Below are 20,643 nucleotides of genomic sequence, written 5' to 3'. Positions count from 1 at the left end.
AACTGATATATGGATGCAAAATTACAAATATCCTTACACACGTTCACACACATCCACATGAATATACATATGTACTTGAAAAGCCAAAGTATGTTTTGTTCTCGTGACTATGTGTTTTGTTTTTGTTATATTAGCTGGACACGTGCTAGAACATGTGCTACAACCCTGGGTCTTAGTCATCCAAGTATCCAGCAGGTGTGAAGTCTTTCATCCATCTTTTTTTTTTTTTATTGACACTTGTTCCCTTCAGCCGACCAACATTGGTATTCTTTGCTAATCCAAGTACTCTTGGAATCATGATGCTAAATATATAGTCTTTTACTATCTAAAATTCTAAATGCAACGTCCAATGATATTTTTTTAGGCTCGGAGACATGTTTCTCATTTTCACTTAGATAACGCCAGGTGTTATAATAAATCTTATATTATACTATTATCTGAAATACAGTCAGTTATGCACGGTGTAACAAACGATATCACAACCTTTCCGTAGGAGGGGTTAGCGTCATCAGAGCACCTCACGTGTGCACTATAGCCCTTCACTTTTCCACCAGTCTTGCTGCCCAACCTCTCTAACTATTATTTTCAGTGCAACTGTGTTAGAACCTCGTACTTAATTTCCATCTCATTCATTCTCTGGATCTCTTACTTTTGCTGTCCTACCACCACGACTTTCTATTTTTAATGTCTTTAGCGCTGAATGACTAAAAGTACCCAAGCGCTTGGCCTGTCAGCCTAAACTTCATAAATCAGTCATCATATCACAACCTAAAATACAGCCACTAGTGATTAAGGTTTCTTCACACGCAAATTTTTACGTCTTGGTCAGTGTTTCAACATTATAATAACTAAACGCCATCGGAAATTTCAGTTCATAATGCTCACTGAATGATAAGTCTCATTCATGTAAAAGAAACAACAGTGCTCGCAATTAATTGGTTGCAAATAGGTTTTGTTGTTAATGCGTTTAAGGGAACTGTTACACATGTCTGAAATGCATGAGAGAGAGAGAGAGAGAGAGAGAGAGAGAGAGAGAGAGAGAGAGAGCCATTCCGCCATATGGCAATGTTCACTCATAGACAGACAGACAGACAAAACAACCCATACTGTGATCACGTGAGATGATCAACCGGGATCAGTGGGCAGGTTCCTAAACGTATTTTTACAAATCTGTTTCTGCTTATCATTTTCATTTAAACCTTTTTAATTTTCTGAGTGGGTCCGTTTTATGGGACATGTTACCATGTACTCATTTATTTAAAAATATATATTACTGTTTTTTTTTCTTGAATGAAAAATTTTCTTTGCTCCTGGTTCGGGAGATGTCGCAAACAGTCTGACTTCGGAAATCTCACTGATAACTTGACGCAAAACTTTTGACGGCTAATTTTAGAAGCACTCTTCTTTTACTTCACACTGGCAATCAGGCACCACTGTAAGATGTAAAAGGACCTTTCCATGTGCCTCAGAAGGGCTGTTCACCAATTTAACCCTTCGACTGACTTGAGCTTAGGCTCAGGTAAAAGAGGGCAAGTTGGAAACAATTAAAAACCAAGGCAAATGCAACCAAGTCCTAGAATCTAGAAATAAAATTGATAATCAACCTCGAACTGCCGAATGTTAAGTGAACATGGAATGGAAATACTTGGAATACATGGAGAGATGTTTGTCTTGCAAGAACAGGATACCATGTTTATCTGAATGAGAAGTGATCTAATGATCCTTCCTGAGTATGAAAGATGGTATCATCTCATTCAAGATTTCTTGTAAGGCAAGGCCATCAAAACTGCAAAATGTGAACTGATCCAGCTTTGTATAATTATGTCGTGTATTTGAAGATGATTCGATGTCAGTTTCTATGATCAGGTTCTCCCTTGTCTCGTTTCATCATTCTCATCAAACCTGGCAGTCATTCTCTTGCCTTTCGGTCTATTAAACTTCATTTCTGATTTTGCCTGTCTGTTTTGGACTAGTGCTAATGCCTTTTATTATCCTCTTTTACCAGTCTGCACGGGCCCACCGTCACAATGTAGGTTGGGTTATAATCAGATTTGTGCGAGCCCCTTTCGTCTCTCTGTCAAGGCTAATTTATTGATACCAACTTTCTTTCTTTCTTCTTTTTTTTTTTTTACGTTCAGGTCTCCTACACACTAAAATATTTTATGCATCTTGGAACACATCAATAGAATATTTTTATGTTCAGTATGTGATGAAATGTTTAGACTCATATTCGTGCAAAATGAAGGACACAACAGGATTTTATCAAAAGATGTTCGTTATCAGCATATTATAAAATTCAATGCGTAATTTTCCTTTAATTTTTAAGTTTTCAAGCATTTGGCTACTTGAATGCCTTTGCTCTTGTGATGAAAAATAATAAAAACTTTAGTATTTAGATGCTGGAACGGAAAAAATCACTCCAAATAAAGAAAACAAGTTATTGAGATAAATTTGCTGGGCAAACACAAATTTAAATTTGTAAGGCATGAATATTCTAACAACCGATACGCGTGAAAACCCGAAGGACGTCAATGATAACGACTGAAATATCACAAAGAGCAGATGAAAGAACGTCGCTTCAAAGTGCAAAGATTAGATAGCACGCCTGAAAGTAGCGACAGCCTCTGTTGTATTTGTAAAACTATTCACATATCACTATTAGATTAGAATAAAGTCCACTACATCGTTTACGTGCGTCTGGTCTCGCAAGACTTATTGAGAAGACAAGGAATTTATTGTTGTTCTATTTTTATTCCAACCAAGCCAGTTGAACACAGGTTAATTATTCACCCTTGTCTGGTTGTTTGTTTGGGGGTCGACCGACTGTTGAGAAGGTCTCTAAAAGTTATTCGGGGATTTCAGTATAATTGTGTGTGTGTGTGTGTGTGTGGGTGGGTGTTTTCGGTGGCACAAGGAATGAGCTTTTGAGATGTCTAGATAAATTTGGATCAAGAATAAGATCCAGGGTACGCAGCCCTAGAACTGTAGCAAAGAAGCAAAGAAAAGAGCCTACATTCCCTTTCTGTCCCAATATAATTCTGGACCAACCCTCTGAACCTTGTCTATTGTCCCGGGTCGAGTCATCGCGTACATGACAATTACACTGGAGCTATCGCTTTGAACAAAAACCCGCCCGCTTTAAGGACCTCCTCACGCACACACACACACACACACACACACACACACACACACACACTCAATGTGTGGGTGGACTTGTATAGAGAAAGAATGATTTTATAAGAAGAATGGTTTCCTTTAAAAAATGAACATTTTGTTATTTTACATTAAATTATCCATAATAAAGAGATACATTGTTAAAACGGAATATGTTTGATCGAGACAAGAAAATAGACCTAATGACTATTAAAACTTCTTTTTCCTCACTGTTGTCACTGGCCTCGTATTGACGCTCTTCATTACTTACATACAAAATGATTTTTCTGATCTATGACTAAATTTTTTATATCCTATCCTTCATTGATTGCAGCCAAGTGCAGTTTCATTATACAACGTTAGTGTCACAGTTGGAATAAAATTGCCGCTATTAATATTACCGTCCCCTCCCCTCCACTACGCATACTTCAGATCACCAGTATATTTATTTTACGTATAAAGAGACCTACGACGCCGGGAAACATGGGGCTCAGTGGGAATAAGCATCAAGAGAAAGTTTGTTGTCGGAGCCCGAATATGCAAAAACAGGAAAGGAATGCTCTAGCCCATGGCCCTAGACCAACGGAAGAAAACGATGACCCCTTGGGTCTTGGGTGGCCACGCGATCGTCACGTGACTTGCCCATGCCGTGCACCAGGCTCTCCGTGTTACTTATTGATTTCTTCTCCTGTTTATTTACTTGCTTTGGGTCTCTGCCATCGATTTCGTAGGTAATTCCTGGTTGCAATTCACTCATTTTAATTTGTTCATTTATTTATTTATCTGATGACTGATCTTCACTTTCTGTATTTCTCATTACCAGTTTCATCTTTCGAATGAACACCATATTCTTTGGAAGCTTGAATTTCAAGTCAATGGTCCCTGTGGACTTGTTCCATAGGAATAGGGTTCATCTTTTGAATATAATAATAATAATAATAAAAATAATAATAATAATAATACATACATACATACATACATACATCATACATACATACTGTGCTAAATTAAGTTTTTTTTCGACAAAGTTATTCTGTTTTTTTTGCAGGTATACCAATTGCAATTTGGTTTGTAACCAAGTCTTTTAATTTTTTTTCATTTCATGGTGAACTAAGCTACATTAAAAACGTTGCCACTTGTTCCCCAAGTTATTAACACATTTTCAGATAATTCCAGCATCCACCCACAGAAGACATATATATACGGTCATAAAATTCTCTATAAGAGTTTTAGTTTTTACTTTATTTCACTAGCCGATCTGTCAACTTAGTTCGTCTTAGCTTTTTGGAAGCATGTCAGAGAGAGAGAGAGAGAGAGAGAGAGAGAGAGAGAGAGAGAGAGAGAGAGAGAGAGAGAGAGAGAGAATTGCTAATAATCTTTCATGTTTGAGAGAAACTTAAACTGCCCATAAATTTTCATTTTGATATTTGCTGTCAACTTAATTTTATACCATTTCATGAATATATATCACTGTTCACACCGTTCCCATATCTGAAAAAACTTGTGTATGGTGTCATTCCTGTGCGCTTAACTAAATCTATTTCTTCAGCTTGTTGGCATCTCTCAAGAGCTCTGCTCTTTCTTTGTCGAACTCTGGTAGTCGTAGAGGGGTTTCTGGCATGTATGGTGAACTCCTCTTGACAAAGATGATGTCCTCCTCGTGCCTGGCAATCTCTTTGTATCCCCTTTTATAGAAATCCTTCGAAATATCGTCTAGTTCGTTTGAGAGCTTCCATTCCATGAAAATGACCTGTTGGAGAGAAGCATTGTTCTAAATCTTGATTCGGAAAGTCGGTATGTGAAACCTGGTACTATCCTGCGATGAAATGCAAAATTCTCTGAACACATAATAAATGTGTTGCACCTCTCGTGATAATTAAAGTTATATTGCAACTAAAATCAAAATATAAATATTGTTAGATATGAAGCTGTAGAATATTCATTGCACACGTGGTTGAGTGAACACGGTCATGTGGGAAGGAAAGCTTTTCTCAAACCACTGAACTGTCTCCCTTGGACAGGTGTTGTCATCTCATCTGTCCATCTCTACGACTCTGGAAAAATCTGGAACAGGAGTGATCTTGCTCCCCTTACCTGGACATCGAACTTTTCCAGGTCAAAATGCTTAAGCACAGCCAACTCGGCTCCCTCGATGTCCAGAACCAGGAGGTCGATGCGGGTCACATGAAGAGCAGACAACATCGATTCGAGGGGAATACACTGCACTTTTGCAAACCATGAGTTTCCGAGCATCTGCGAAGATTATAACCACTGAGAAAGTTTCCCCAGACTCAGGACCTACATATAGTTGGCCTGTGCGAAGAGTATAATCACTGAAAAAGTTTAACCAAAACTGGGACCCACTTACAATCGTGGCTTGATTAAAGTACTGACTAACATTTTTTACACAAGCAGGGATAAAGCAAAGAATTTCTTCTTAACGAGAGTGAAATAGCAAATGGCAAGACAGAGAAATTGGAAAACTATAATTTAAAGGTCAGAAAATAGCGGGAGAAAACAAAAAGAAGAACACATTTGGGTTGTTGTGGGTGTTGCTGAAAGGATGTTGCAAGGCACCTTCAGGACAAGGCACACTGCAAGAGGGACCACCCGAAAAAGTGCCCGCGGAAACAAAAAGTCAAGACTTAGACTAGAACTGTGCACAAATAAAAACCTGTCCCACAAAAGAAAAGATAAAAAGAAAAAATTAGATTTGGGTTTTATATCCTTTGTTGCTGCTGTTAGATATTTTGGTCATTTAGGAGAATATGCTGAAAATATTTGGCATTATTCTTTTTGATCATTGACGTAAACCAGATGTATCCGTTAATCCCGGTAAATTTTGGTTACCTTTTGACTAGAGAAAGAAGCTAAACCATGCATGGCTCTCATCTTAAATCCCAAAGGTACCGCCATGGGGCCTGCGTAGTGTACGTGCTGTGTGAGCATCTCCTGTTAGAAAGAAAGAATCATATGTAAGAATTGTTTTTCCGAAATAAAGTGATATTCCGCTAATGAAATGAGGAAACAAAAAGTGAATATCTTATGCGAGAGTGGATGTTTATTGAACATTTCAGTGGCAGTCTACGAGATTCCAAGTCTTTAACAAGACAAAAGGCTGTAACTTGTTAAATGTTGCGGCTGTCCTGCTCCACGATAAATTATGACTGTTCGTCTTCCAGGCTTCCCTGTGCCTTTTAGGGTAATTTTATCGTTAAAGCTTTCACTCATTTCATTTGGAAACCTCACGCTCATCGGCCTGAGTATCGATGATTTGCAGTTTTGAAAAATTCTTCAAGACAAATGTAATAACTTTCTCTTGTTATGACCTTAGTGGTAAAGAGAAAAAATTCAAATTCCGACCAAGAACATCATATCGTTACAACTAGGAAGAGAAACATATGGTTAAAAATGTGAGGATATAACCTAATGTACAGTAGTTCTGATCGTTTGAATAACATGTCCGAGACAATATGTGTAGTTCATTACCTTCATGTTTTTCTCTTCTTTCCTTCAAACATTAATCGATATCAGAAAAATATTGTGGCGCAGTGAAATGATGCTGCTGAGTTACGGGGGAGTCTGAGAACAATATGGACCATATTTTTTTTCAGATGTTGTGTGTAGGAGTGCCCGACGGGTCACTTGTATAAAACTCACCGTAGTCATTGATAGGTAGACAAGGCATGGAACTAGCAGTCTCATTTCTTGTCTATACAATGATATCATGATTAGAAAAGCAATAGAAATTATTATTATTCAGAAGATGAACCCCATTCATATGGAAAAGCCCACAGGGGCCATTGACTTGATATTCAAGCTTCCATTGAATATGGTGTTCATTAGGAAGGAGTAAAACGAGGTAAAGGGAAATACAGACTCTTGAGAAAAAAAAGTACATGCAATATATCTATTGTACACCAATACACTGAAGAAATCAGGTTCACAGTAACTACTCAAGGACAGGGCTAACTCGTCTTCTTACCTTGGAGGGGTATGGGTTGGGTGAAAGGCAGACGTTGGCTGCCCATGCCTTTCTGTTTTTCAGTTTCAGTGACTTGAAGTCAAACTCATCGGGTTCAACCAACAGGCCTGTCCAATCGAGCTCCTTCTCCAGCATCAAAGTATTGGACATAGTCTCTCCATCAAGAGCTCCTGCTTCTACGAAAAATCCGTTACGCTAAAAGGAAACGAATGCAGAGCTATAACACCTTATGATGTTCTGCTTATTTATTTACGAAATACGTTGTTAGTTTATATGAGAATCATGACGAAAGCACAAAAGTTAAGCTTAACAAGGATAGTTTTTGTAAATCCAAAGTTTAGATTTTTGGGAGATGTGTTTTTCAAAATTACACATAATTTGAAAAAAATAATAGTTCGTGTCGATGGTTAAAAATTGTTCTGGTGATCTTGAAAACTATCATCTTATCTTATATACCATACTGTACATACATTTAATCCACTAATAGCAGGGTAGATGTTAAGACTATAAAAACGCTTGTAAGACTGCAACTGAGGGTAAATTAAAGAAAAAAAATCACTGTTCGACTTTATGCAAATCTTGAAAAAGGCAAGAAAAAGTGAAAGGATTTTTGTAGAACTGATGGAAGTACATATGAGAATCTGTTTCTTATAAAATCTCAAATCCGTTCAGTCAGTGTACTTTTGAAGATGCAATAAATTTACATTTCATGGGGAACTTGTCAATGTGTACGTGTGTAAGCCTTTATGGGCATGTGGAGATGAACTTGTATTATACTGGAGGTTGAGAAGAAAAACCTACTAACCTTGTTCTTAAAGAGTTCCTCCACAACGTGGCGATAGAGGACTTCGCTGTTGTCAATTCCTCTGAGGGCTATATTGTCTTTGCCCAAGAGATTGTATGGCTGATTTGATGGCGGTAGAAGGACCTGCAATGAAACAGGTAATAATAATTGGTGAATATATTAGTGAAAATAAGATAAATGAAATGACAATCGAGTATATGGACAATGAATAAGTAAAATGTTTGGTTGCAGAACTTTTTTTTTCTGCAAAACTACTCATTTGGTGGTTGATTAAATACTGCGTCTCTTACTGCCTAAGTTTTTTGCTCTTCGCCAAGCAATCAAATTTGCATATTATATTAGCAGCCACCTTAATTCAGCTAGCTTCTGGAATGATGAAAGTCTTGAGGATGAGGTTGCTTTAACTCTTCAGAATGAATAGTAAATGAAACCGTTCCACATAATCATTTATTCTTTAAAAATGTAGCCTTCAGTCCTAAAAACCTGAATAATTGTTTTCTTTCAGTTAAAAACATTACGGCTACTATTCATTTAGCGAGAATCGATAAACTAATAATTTTGAAGTTTTGTGAAGAAAATATCTGTCTTCGGGTCTATAAACCAACTGTACTTAGACATCGTTTTATTGCTTCTAGGCTGCTCAGTAAAGTTGATTACGTCTGTCATTTCAGCATAAAAAATAAAGTATCTAACTACGTTAAATTTCTTGGGGAGACATACTAAAATCAAAGACTGTTTTGTCTTGCTCCGATTTATTTAAAATCTTGATTTCAGTGAGCGAGTTATGAAATGTTGACGGTTATTATCTGAATAACATGCAAACCACAGATAAACAGCAGGAAATGCAATTTATTTCCTCGACAACCATGGGACTTCCTAACTTGAATGAAATGTGTACCATTTCGCTTTAAATTAATCTCATGTCATTCCTCTGCTCCCTAAATATTCTAGCGCTCTAGAAAACAGGCTGCACAGTTTTTTTTTATCACACTAATGCAAGGAAAAATACACGTGCACACACAATTAGATAACTGTATTCAAGACACCCCAAATATGAGTAGAATGCTGTACTCATTAAGCCATCTCTTCATTGGTTAGTCCTTCCATCTGTTTACTTATTCACTTTGCTTGTAACTGTTTTTTTTTTATTTCAGCAGGAGAAAATGTAAATATCACAGTTTAGTTCAATTAATCTTAGATACAAAGAAACAGGAAACCATTTTGTTCAGGCAGAATTGTCTGCAAAATTTAATATTGACACGTTATTTTTACACAGGAAAGTGCGTTATCTTAACCCATACTTATACTTACTTCATTTTTTATATATTCAAGCAGCTCTGGGTCGTTCGTAGATATAGGACCATCCAAGGACCGCACCATGTATCCTAAAAAATTTTATGCAAGAGTTATTTCTTCAACGATATAAGGGTATAGTGCTGACCTCATGCGACTAACAATTAAAGAAAAATCTATCATGTACTAAAATCGTTTTCTATAACAGAGTAACTGTGGCCTAGTTAATCTTCCAATCGCGGATAATTTCTGAATCAGTTTGTCGATGATGAATGCAACACCTGAAGATCGAACTAATGCTTATTGCTTCGGCTCTTCATACCATTTGCTCTTTAGTTTATTTGAAAAAATTACGCAAAAATTTTCGTGTACAGGAAAAAAGGAGGGTTTCGTAATCAAGAAGAAAGTGTTAGGGAAAAGGAAGGGAAGTTATGGAAAGAGAAGGAAGAAAGTGAACCAGAGCTGTTTTCTAGTAGGAGTTTAAATACAAAGAGAAAGGTTAATGAAGAAATGGAACTCAGAATACAGTACAAGATACAAATGGAAAGAGGTTGTCTGCAGTTAATGCAGTCGTGGACTGATGGATTGAGTATTGACAGATATACTGAATGTCCAAAGAAATGTCTCTCTCAAAGTTTACGTCACGATTTCTAAAGTTTTTACTGATCCAGACAGACAATATAAAATTATTCACAGAGGACTGTATAGTAAACTACAGTACAGTATGTACTGTACGTATCAAATAGTATTTAATAGTGTACAATAACATGTATCATTAGAAGGAAAAACGCCAACTGATACTGGCTGCACTACGCTGAGCTATGCAAACCACATACATGCATATTATTTATACATATACAGTATATATAATATATATATATATATATATATATATATATATATATATATATATATATATATATAATATATATGTGTGTGTGTGTGTGTATGTAAAATTGCAGTATTAGATCGAAACTAAAAAAATATATATATTGTGCGTGTATGTATATATATACACACAGATATATGTATATTTTTTATAATTTTGATTTAATTCTGTGAAACTTAAAAACAAATTGCTACTCTTTCATCCGACTGTAATGTTTAAAATAAATTACTTATGCAACAAGTAATTTTACACATATATATACTATATATATATATATATATATATATATATATATATATATATATATATATATATATATATATATATATATATATATATATATATAATATGCATGTGTGTGGTTTGCATTGCTCAGTGAAGTGCAGCCAGTATCATTTGGCGTTTTTCCTTCTAATGATACATGTTATTGTACACTATTAAAAACTATTTGATAGTTAAAGTACATACTGTACTGTGGTTTACTATACAATCCTCTGTGAATGATTTATATATTGTCTGTCCGGATCAATAAAAACTTTAGAAATCGTGACGTAGACTCTGAGAGAGCCATTTCTTTGGACATTCAGTATATCTGTCCAATACTCAATCCATCAGTCCACGACTGCATTAACTACAGACAACCTCTTTCCATTTGTATCTTGTACTGTATTCTGAGTTCCATTTCTTCATTAACCTTTCTCTTTGTATTTAAACTCCTACTAGAAATGGCTCTGGCTCACTTCCTTCCTTCTTTTTCCCTAACACTTTCCTCTCTATTATGAAAACCCTCCTTTTTTCCTGTACACGATTCTCTCTTTTGTCATGCAGTTGCACTTCAAATAATCTGCCTTTTCCCCTTTACTAAACCTTTTGTTTTCTCATCCGACCAAGTACTATTTTTTATTCCCTCATCTTACCATCTCATACCAGCAAATACTTCTATTTCTATAACCCTATCATGAGATTTTACAAATTCCATCCAACTCTGTCCTTAATACTAGCCAAATTTCATCCATTTTTCCGTAAATACTCTGCTTGCTTCCTTTCTGTCATTCTGTCAAGTATACTCATTTTAATTCTATTTGCAGTACATTTTCATCTCTTCCTCCTCATCTTAAAATTTATTTTCCTCCCCAACTAAACAAAAATCAGGGTTCCTTCATCACATCCTGAAAAGTGCTTTGGCGAAAAGCCAAGTTCCTCGTTGGACGAGTCGGTAGAGTTCTTGGCTAACACTCTGCTAGGCTCGAGTTCGAGTCTCCGACCGGCCAATGAAGAATTAGAGGAATATATTTCTGGTGATAGAAATTATTTCTCTGTGTAAAGTGGTTCGGATTCCACAATAAGCTGTAGGTCCCGTTGCTAAGTAACCAATTGGCTTTTAGCCACGTAAAATAAGTCTAATCCTTCGGGGCAGCCCTAGGAGAGCTGTTAATCAGCTCAGTGGTCTGGTTAAACTAAGGTATACTTAACTTTGGCGAAAAGCTTAAGTGGCTTTGTTGTTTAACTCCAGTAGACCACGATACCCTCGAGATGTATGATCATAAAAAGGCAAATTGTCTTCACTCGCATAAAATGCAAATATAATTTCCAGCCTCTAATTTTTCTTACCAGTATCTTAATGTGTTAGATACAGGTAAGAAGAATCAAAATAGTGATAAGCAATCCCTCTCCAGCCAGGTAAATAGATTTTTAACATTGCAAGTGTTTTGAACACTTATACAGATAAAGAATTAATACTGGAATGATCTATCATGCTTTAGTAAGTAACAGAATCATGGACATTACAAGTGTTGCAAAAGAAGTATTTAAAACCATACTGACCACTGTATCTGGGTACGTGGGCTGACACCAGAATCATCGTAAAAAATACAAGGCCGAAGAAGCGATATGCCCAAACGCGGTAACATGACCATGATTTTCTGAGTGAGAAACCTGTGGGGATTAAATGAATTGACGATTAAGGCACACCTAAGGACAACTGCCAGTTTTACATGTTTTTGTATTCTCTTTGGCTTGTATCACCGACACAATTTTCATGCAAATATTAAATTTAATTTTATGGATTACCTGATATCAGTAAATGATTTATAGGGTAGTGCTGATTAGATATAATAAAAAAGAAGGGATAAGTTTCCCAGTAATTAAAATAACGTTATCGTGAACACAGAAAATGTACACACGTTTTTGGCATTAACTTTCAGATAACTGAAAGTCCTGCTCTAAGGCATTTTTAACCAAACATGTATCTGGGAACTCCAAGGGAATATGAGTGACTGATCTAGAATCACAAACTGGCATTGCAACAATGATATTCATGAAAGCTGGAATTCAGTTCCATGCTAATAGTGTATTTCCAATAAAAGGTCTTGATAAAAGTCCTCACATCAGACAATCTGAAATTGATATATATATATATATATATATATATATATATATATATATATATATATATATATATATATATATATATATATATATATATATATATATATATATATATATATATATATATATATATATATATATATATATATATATATATATATATATATATATATATATATATATATATATATAGAGATATAGAGAGAGAGAGAGAGAGAGAGAGAGAGAGAGAGAGAGAGAGAGAGAGAGAGAGAGAGAGAGAGAGAGAGAGCAGTGTAACAACAAAGACTCACTAAATACCTTCGAATACAGAAAAACAAGTCTGCATTTTGACAAGGTTGGTGGCCAGCTTTTCAAAAGGATTAATTCACTTCCCTTTATCATTTATAATCACGGGTGTCACAAGGTTCTTTACTGTTATTATTCCATGCAAAGATGTAAGAGAAAATGACGATCAAATGTAATAACAGCACCAAACATTTTTATAGACTTGGCATTCATCACACGATTCTCACAAAACACTGCCAAAACGCGTCTAATCAAACGTAATTAAGAGAACTTTTAAAACAGTTTTGTTTATCGTTAGTCCCTCCAGACCTTACGCTGGAAGCATGTATGGAAGACTGACAATTGGACCGCGGAGGGCAAGAACAGTAGTACCTCTGAGGGTCGAGAGATATGTTGGCTGGTTATAACCTGCGGGCAAGTGAGTGCTTCGTGACACAGCAGCCACGTTTCATTGCACAAAAAAGCAACTTTTGAGGCTCTGTCGTTTAGTATAGAAAGGCGCAAGGAAGAATGATTAAAAACAGAACGTAATTCTCTCGGAATGGTGGGAGAGGGCAACGCCCTCAATAGTATAAATTGATGTTTCTGTCAGAGTTTCCTCACACGTAACCCGACGTTAGAAGGAAAGTTTGCATTTCATGAACATTCAGTGGTTAGCCGCTCGATAAGGGCGAGTTTTACTTGGAAGTCCTTCAGTGGATATGCATTTGTAGTCTCAATGAGAGCATTAGGGTATCGGCAGAAAAGTTTTCTGTCCTTGAATTTGCCACATACTCAAAATGTAGTCTCTCTCTCTCTCTCGCCGAAAAGCTCTGAATATGCAATGACAGTAATTGGTACCTAGTGCTATGCAGTGTGTTATTTGACAGATCGCTAAATATTTAAAACTAGCACTGGAGTAATTATTTCTTAAAAGAAGCAAAACATTTTGTAATCTTTTATCCTGTTGTACCTGTGAAAAGTTCAGAGAAAATTTGTATGCCCATCCAACACATGTTCTATAATAAGTACTTTTCTTAGTTTACAATCAATTCTCGCAATGTTTTCATTGAGATGTGGAGGAATACGTCTAGAATGAAGCAGATTTCTTCCTTTATTGCAAAAAAGTGGTTCCCAATTAACTCCTCCTGAGAGAGCTGAAATATATGGTTTCCATATATTCTATTACCAGGATCTTGCTTTCACATCAGATTTCCTAAGATAACGTAAGAGATCACCAGTTCTGTTACTTTCTATAACTGGCAAGAATCTACGTCACTACATAGGATTCACATAAATTAACAAAAACATGGATAATGTACTTTAATTTTCAAGTTGTTTTGTTTTACGATCTTTCGTTCCGATTTTCCCTTACGTCCTACCTGCATTATTTCCGCGTTTGCATTCATAGTTCCTCGTTGGAAGAGTCGATATCGTTCTCGGTAGTACTTTGCTGGGACTGTGTTCGATTCTCCGGCCGGCCAATGAAGAATTAGAGGAATTTATTTCTGGTGATAGGAATTCATTTCTCGGTCTAATGTGGAACGGATTCCACAATAAGCTGTAGGTCCCGTTGCTAGGTAACCAGTTGGTTCTTAGCCACGTAAAATAAGTCTAATCCTTCGGGCCAGCCCTCTCTAGGAGAGCTGTTAATCAGCTCAGTTAAACTAAGGTATACTTTAACTTTTTGCCCAATTTCATAGCCGTCATCGCGGTTCATTTTGGAGCTTTATAAATAACAATAACAGTAATAGTAAAAACAAAATCACTTCAAGTTATAGAAGCAATAGGTGTCTAGGAATACGAAAGGTCTTCATGTATATATATATATATATATATATATATATATATATATATATATATATATATATATATATATATATATATATATATATATATATATATATATATACACAGTATAATTTATATGTTTGCCGAGATTCCCCTCAGCCGCGGGTCCACAATTTGCTTTGTAAACCGTCTACATTCTGTGACATCCATTGCTTTCAGCTTATGATCCCTGATAAGGATAACATTTGAACGCTCAATGATTCTGTGAGCTGCTTGCAAGAATAGAACTCCATGCTGGCACGAGCTCAGCTATTGTATAAACATCAGAGTTTCCTGATAACTCTCTTCACACTTTATACATGCTCATCCTTAGATAGGGAATATAGGCTAAGCAGTCATATGTAGCTATTGAGATAGGAAGAGGAGATTCTAGTTTTATGTACAATAGATATGTGCACACACATATACACATCCACACACACACGTAAGTACATGTACACAAACGCACACACACATATATATACAGTACATATGAATACATACATATATATGTATATATATACATACATACCTATGTATATACTATATACATACATACATACATATATATGAATATATATACATACATATATAGACTGCATATTTATATAGTATTCTTTCAATGTTTAAGTGAAAAGCTGATTCAAATGTCACCTTTGGTAAAGAAAAATGTATTTCAATAACCGCAAATATCCCACATTTGTTCAAGAATCACTTGATTATACCAACCTAAAGAGAAATGTTTACTGACAACTTCTGTCTGTCTAGCTGTCTGTCTGTCTGTCAGCCTGTCTCTGTATCTCTGTCACACACATGCTCGTCTGGTGTGAGTTCGTCTGTATCCGGCATAAGTAGATCCTTGCAATAAACAGTCTGCATTTTGCTTGCAAAATTTTTTTTTATAACCCCACTGAAAGATTTGTTGTGCACAGCGATTCTTGCTGTTATTTTCTTCTAAGTAAATAAAACTGGAGGTTGTTTTAGACCTCGGTGGCACGAGGAACTGCATTTAATTCCTCATATAGTTGGTTGTCAACTCTGTGACTTTTATCTCTTTTGCTGAATCATGGTATAATGATTCTCGTTTACTTCGCTTCATCTTGTTTCGTTCGAATATTTTGCTTATACACAAGAGAGAGAGAGAGAGAGAGAGAGAGAGAGAGAGAGAGAGAGAGAGAGAGAGACTTTACTCTTAAATAAAACATGTCAATATGTGTGATCTTGCCAGTACTTATGAATATGTACATGTGTAGTCTTTCAAGTGGGGGACTGCAAAACATTCAATTACAAAGTAAATGAAACGAGAAAAAATTGTAAACACGAGAGAGAGAGAGAGAGAGAGAGAGAGAGAGAGAGAGAGAGAGAGAGAGAGAGAAACGAGGAAAAAAGCTATCTTTGCAAGGAGAACAATCTTATGAATGTCAGGATTCTGGCAACTGCAACGCCGATCCAAGGTTACCTGATGACGTCATACGCACGTGCAGTTGTTTTACATCCACTCGCTAATACTTCCGTGAGTCTTGCTGTTGGCAGAAACGTAGAAAGAAAACAGTGCATTTTTTATGTGATCGGGGAAGATAATACTTGGAAGCTATATTTGAAAATGCAGGGTATGTGAGTTAATGAACATCTTGATAACGTGGAAGGAGTTAACGAATCTTATTTGAAATGTGGGGGAAATGATACTTGGAAGCTGTATCGCACATTAAGGAAAATATTACTGAATAAACATTAAAAATACTGTTGTTGATAAAAAGAAAGTGATGAACAGACTCTATGCCGATAGAAAAACTAAGCCGGAAGTTTACTAAAAAACTTAGAACAGAGAAAGGTCTAAATATTGTTTAGTCCATTTGCCAATGTTTAGACTCTAATTTGGAGAGTCAACGCCAATTAGACTAATTCTCAAGGTGACTAACTCGTTATATCAACGCATCAACGCTAGCGAATTATCATCATTATTTTTTAAAAGATTATTTTATCTTCATCCGTGTTTCTATTTTCGAAATTCCAAATATGCAGTGAGAATCTTTGTTAGGCAAAGAAATCGAAAAAAAAGCTCATTTTCTTTATTCGTTTCAAACTATCTATCTTAACAGTCTGAAAGGACTGATTAAACTTTTCGTTCAAAGCATGGCGTAGAGAACGGAAGAAAAAAATATCAACTGATTTTTAGTAAGATAAAATATTCAGGAAGAACCATGAAGAAGATGACGCGACCTTCACTTGTCAAGAGGATTCTTACGCTCTTTAACATAATGTTGTTAAGGTTTAGAGAAACGGGAACACTGTGTTACGCATCCTTTCATTATACAGGCTACTGTACCACTGATATCTGCCAACAATTCTTCGTTGAAAAAATTAAGGCTGTGGTCATTGAACCAGACGGATTTCAGTCAGTGTTAGATGATGACTTCGAAATATCAGCAAAGCCTGGCGTGAACGTCACACCACCTAAGGATGATTACGTTTTGTGACTCATTTTCACGTGAAAGGTGGCTGGACTATGTTTTGACGACAGAGTGATGCTTTGTCTGAAGAAAAGAACGGCTATTGGCTCGACAATTTCCACACTTTGTGAGGTTTTACGTCGGAAAGATGGCAACTAAAATTTAAAAGAATTTGATTCCAAGTGAGGAAATCGTAATCTACTCTTTCTGTCTGTGTCTGTCTATCTATCGATCTATCTATTTATCTATCTATCACACTAATATTTTCGTTAAAAAGTGTAAGACTTTAGTTGCATATGGCTGAAGAGTAATTCGTGTGATTTTTTGCTGAGAATAAAAACAAACAAACAAACACACCATATATACACACACACACACATATATATATATATATATATATATATATATATATATATATATATATATACTGTATATGTATAATATATTTATATTCTAAGCAAAAAAATCACAAGTTTTGCTTTTCAACCATAAAGCAGCTAAAGTATTACAATATTTAACGAAGATATTAGTGTGATAGATAGATAGATAGAGAGATAGATAGATAGATGAATGGATATGTCTATCTAACTATCTATCTATCTATCTATCTATCTATCACACTAATATTTTCGTTAAAATGTGTAAGACTTTAGCTGCATTATGGTTGAAGAGTAACCCTTGTGATTCTTTTGCTGAGAATTATACTGCATATATATATATATATATATATATATATATATATATATATATATATATATATATATATATATATATATCTAGTTTTTCTTGTTGGAAGTATAAGAAAATAAAACAATAATTTAGATATATCGTGATCTGGTGATGGATGATATTATTGCCAGGATTATTTGTATTAATATTAATGAAAAACAAATGAGAAAACTGTCATATATTCAACTGATTCATTTTAAATAAAAAAATTTTTAATTTTATGGACTGTTTTGTTTAATCATGTTTTAATTCAACATTAGGATGAAATCATATTAGAAAAATTAGAAGGATCTAAGCTCCATGCAAATTCTAGGGAGATGTGAAAGCTAAAATAGAAATAATCATGTAATTTTGTTTGTTTTGGTAAAATTATACACAGATCTCTAGGTCAACATTAACAAGCTGGTGTAAGTGTACAGTAATACTCATACCTGAAATGACTCTCTGTTTCTTGAAATGTCATGAAAAAGTGAACTGTAAGGAGCTCTCTCTCTCTCTCTCTCTCTCTCTCTCTCTACTATCAATAACAGTTGGGTCTGGTTTACTTTTTATCTGCTTCTTTTAAGGAACAATTTAAATGAGGCCTTGGTAAAGCAATCAAGATTTTCTTTTACACTCTCTATCAATAATATCACTGAGTGAATAAATCATATATTGTCTGTGAAATTTTGTTGGTTGCTTTGACAGCCTTTTTTTTTTTTATCAAGATTATTGGTATTATTTTTTCATGATCAGTGTCGGTACATACCTTTCTTTTTTTTTTTTAAGATAATATACTTACGTATTCAAGCAAATATTCTATAGACAAAGTGTTTAATTTCAAGCGTTAATGCAGTTACTACTTAACTGATAACGCGAATGTCATTCTCTTCTTAAAGGAACACGACCAAAGTTTTTTAAACAAACTATCTCTCCATTCGCCCCAACTTGACCCATTTTGTGAAAGAGCTATGATGGCAAAGTAGTCTCACACGTCTCTAAGTTGTCAGTGCATGTTTGGAAAAATATTCCGATGATGGAAAATAGCGGAAATTCTTGATTCTCCTGCTCCATGAAAGGTAATCATAGACGGAAGAAAACTCGTTAAAATAGTTAGCCATACAAGTTCGCTCGGTCGCGATCGTGAACATTTTCTCTTAAATACATTTATAGAAAACTAGAGTCAAATTTAAATGGTAAACAATAACTATTCTTAAAACATTTTTTTTTTCAGTTATGAAGTGTTGTCTGTACTTATCGATACTATAGTATTTTCCTGTTTATAAAAGATTTTCTCTTATAACTGAAGGGATAACCTGCCTGAAATGTGTGAAACAGAGAGATAACAAACTCACTGCACTTTCGAACTTCTGGGGCCCTAGGCAACAGTAACATTAAAGCCTATCATTAATAAATGAAAATAAATTTAAATTGCAACAGTATAAATTATATACATGTAGTACAAAATGTTTTGGAGTAATTGTGTGGTAGTAATTGCTTAAAAAGTTAAAAATATTTAAAACTTAAATAATATTTAAATTGCAACAGTATAAATTAAGAATGCCAAGACATTCTTACTACTATAAGAACGCACTGAACTTCAAAAGTGTTCTTCTTTGTTTTCTTTTAATGTCTAATCAACGATAATGTCATCATACCCTTTGGAACATAAGAACATGGTAGGCTTAAAATGAGTTTCATTCGAAGGTTGTAAAAAAAAATAAAAAATAAAATAAAAACTACAATATGCCCATCCATCAGTAAATGGAAGGCTTTAACTGTTCATTTGTCAATCAAAGATTACGATACGATGATGTTAACGGTGGCTATTTTTTTTTCGACTGCAATTTTCACCGATATTTCTTTTCAGCTAACTTTACCATCCTTTCTGACTTCTTTTCAAGGGGTCATAACATTTACTATCAGAATTTTCCGATTTCTAGATTTTATTTTCTAAATTACCCCAAAATTTATTTTCTATTTACTCTGGATTCTAATTGCTGGAGCCTCATAATCCATCCAGAAGTCTATTGCCCTAGTATTAAACCACGGTAATGAATTAAATTTCCGCATTTTTTTATTGCAGTTGTAACGGAACCATCTGCAAACCCATAGTAAAAACAGCTCTTATGAAATTCTCAGCAACGTATGTATATATTTTTTTTTCCATGCTACTTTTTCCCTGATCTTAGCCTACAATAAGATATTAGAGGTGAACACTGGAACTGATCACAAATCACACAGCGATACCAATTTTGAATAAGAATGAACCACTCTTTGGCTGGGATTCCTTAATCCTTGTGACTGACATCTTCCTTGTTTCTGACGTTAAATGAATGTTCCTCGTTTCCTTTCATTCCTTATCTCTTTCCAGGATTTGAATGATGTCTGCATGTGGCTTTGTAATAACCTCATTCTGAGTGGACGCTGATAAAGGGTTCTGTATATAGTAACTAACTAACTGGTTCTCAGCTCCCTAATGTTTCTAAGACACTTTATTACAAAATAACTTTACACTTTGCGCACATTCAAACATGCATGCATATCTACTTAAATTATAGATATATATAAGTATATACATACACACATACACACACACACACACACACACATATATATATATATATATATATATATATATATATATATATATATATATATATATATATATATATATATGAACACACATATCAGGACCGGTATTCCAACGATTCCATGTCTTGCCCTATGGCGTTAAGATTATTACCTATAAGATTTTTCTTTAATATTGGACAGAATGATTTTCTTAATTATATTCAAGACAATTTTTCAACTGAAACAGAATAGTGGACATATCGGAAAGAGGAAACATCTCTGGTGTCTTAATTTTATATAT

The 20,643-nt window shown here is 34.9% G+C and overlaps 1 protein-coding gene across 2 annotated transcripts in view; it reads right to left on the bottom strand.

Moving 5' to 3' along the window:
• Positions 1-4,216: 4,216 nt before the first annotated feature.
• LOC136849065 (protein Star-like) overlaps positions 4,217-20,643 on the bottom strand; it is a 252,643-nt gene continuing 236,216 nt past the window's right edge. Inside the window, exons 4-10 of one of the 2 annotated variants that reach the window (XM_067121981.1) lie at positions 11,950-12,060; positions 9,255-9,328; positions 7,944-8,066; positions 7,139-7,333; positions 6,004-6,105; positions 5,248-5,406; positions 4,217-4,903 (exon numbers count right to left, since the gene is read on the bottom strand). In XM_067121981.1, coding sequence (XP_066978082.1) covers positions 4,691-4,903; positions 5,248-5,406; positions 6,004-6,105; positions 7,139-7,333; positions 7,944-8,066; positions 9,255-9,328; positions 11,950-11,986 — 903 coding nt within the window. In that variant the 5' untranslated portion in view covers positions 11,987-12,060 and the 3' untranslated portion in view covers positions 4,217-4,690. The remainder of the gene's footprint in view (positions 4,904-5,247; positions 5,407-6,003; positions 6,106-7,138; positions 7,334-7,943; positions 8,067-9,254; positions 9,329-11,949; positions 12,061-20,643) is intronic. The other variant, XM_067121982.1, reaches the window with a different exon arrangement.

The sequence above is a fragment of the Macrobrachium rosenbergii genome, chromosome 20 (assembly GCF_040412425.1).
Source record: "Macrobrachium rosenbergii isolate ZJJX-2024 chromosome 20, ASM4041242v1, whole genome shotgun sequence".
NCBI classification, from domain to species: Eukaryota; Metazoa; Arthropoda; class Malacostraca; order Decapoda; family Palaemonidae; genus Macrobrachium; species Macrobrachium rosenbergii.
Note: the sequence above shows the minus strand (reverse complement) of the source record. Positions and strands in the feature narration are given on the sequence as shown.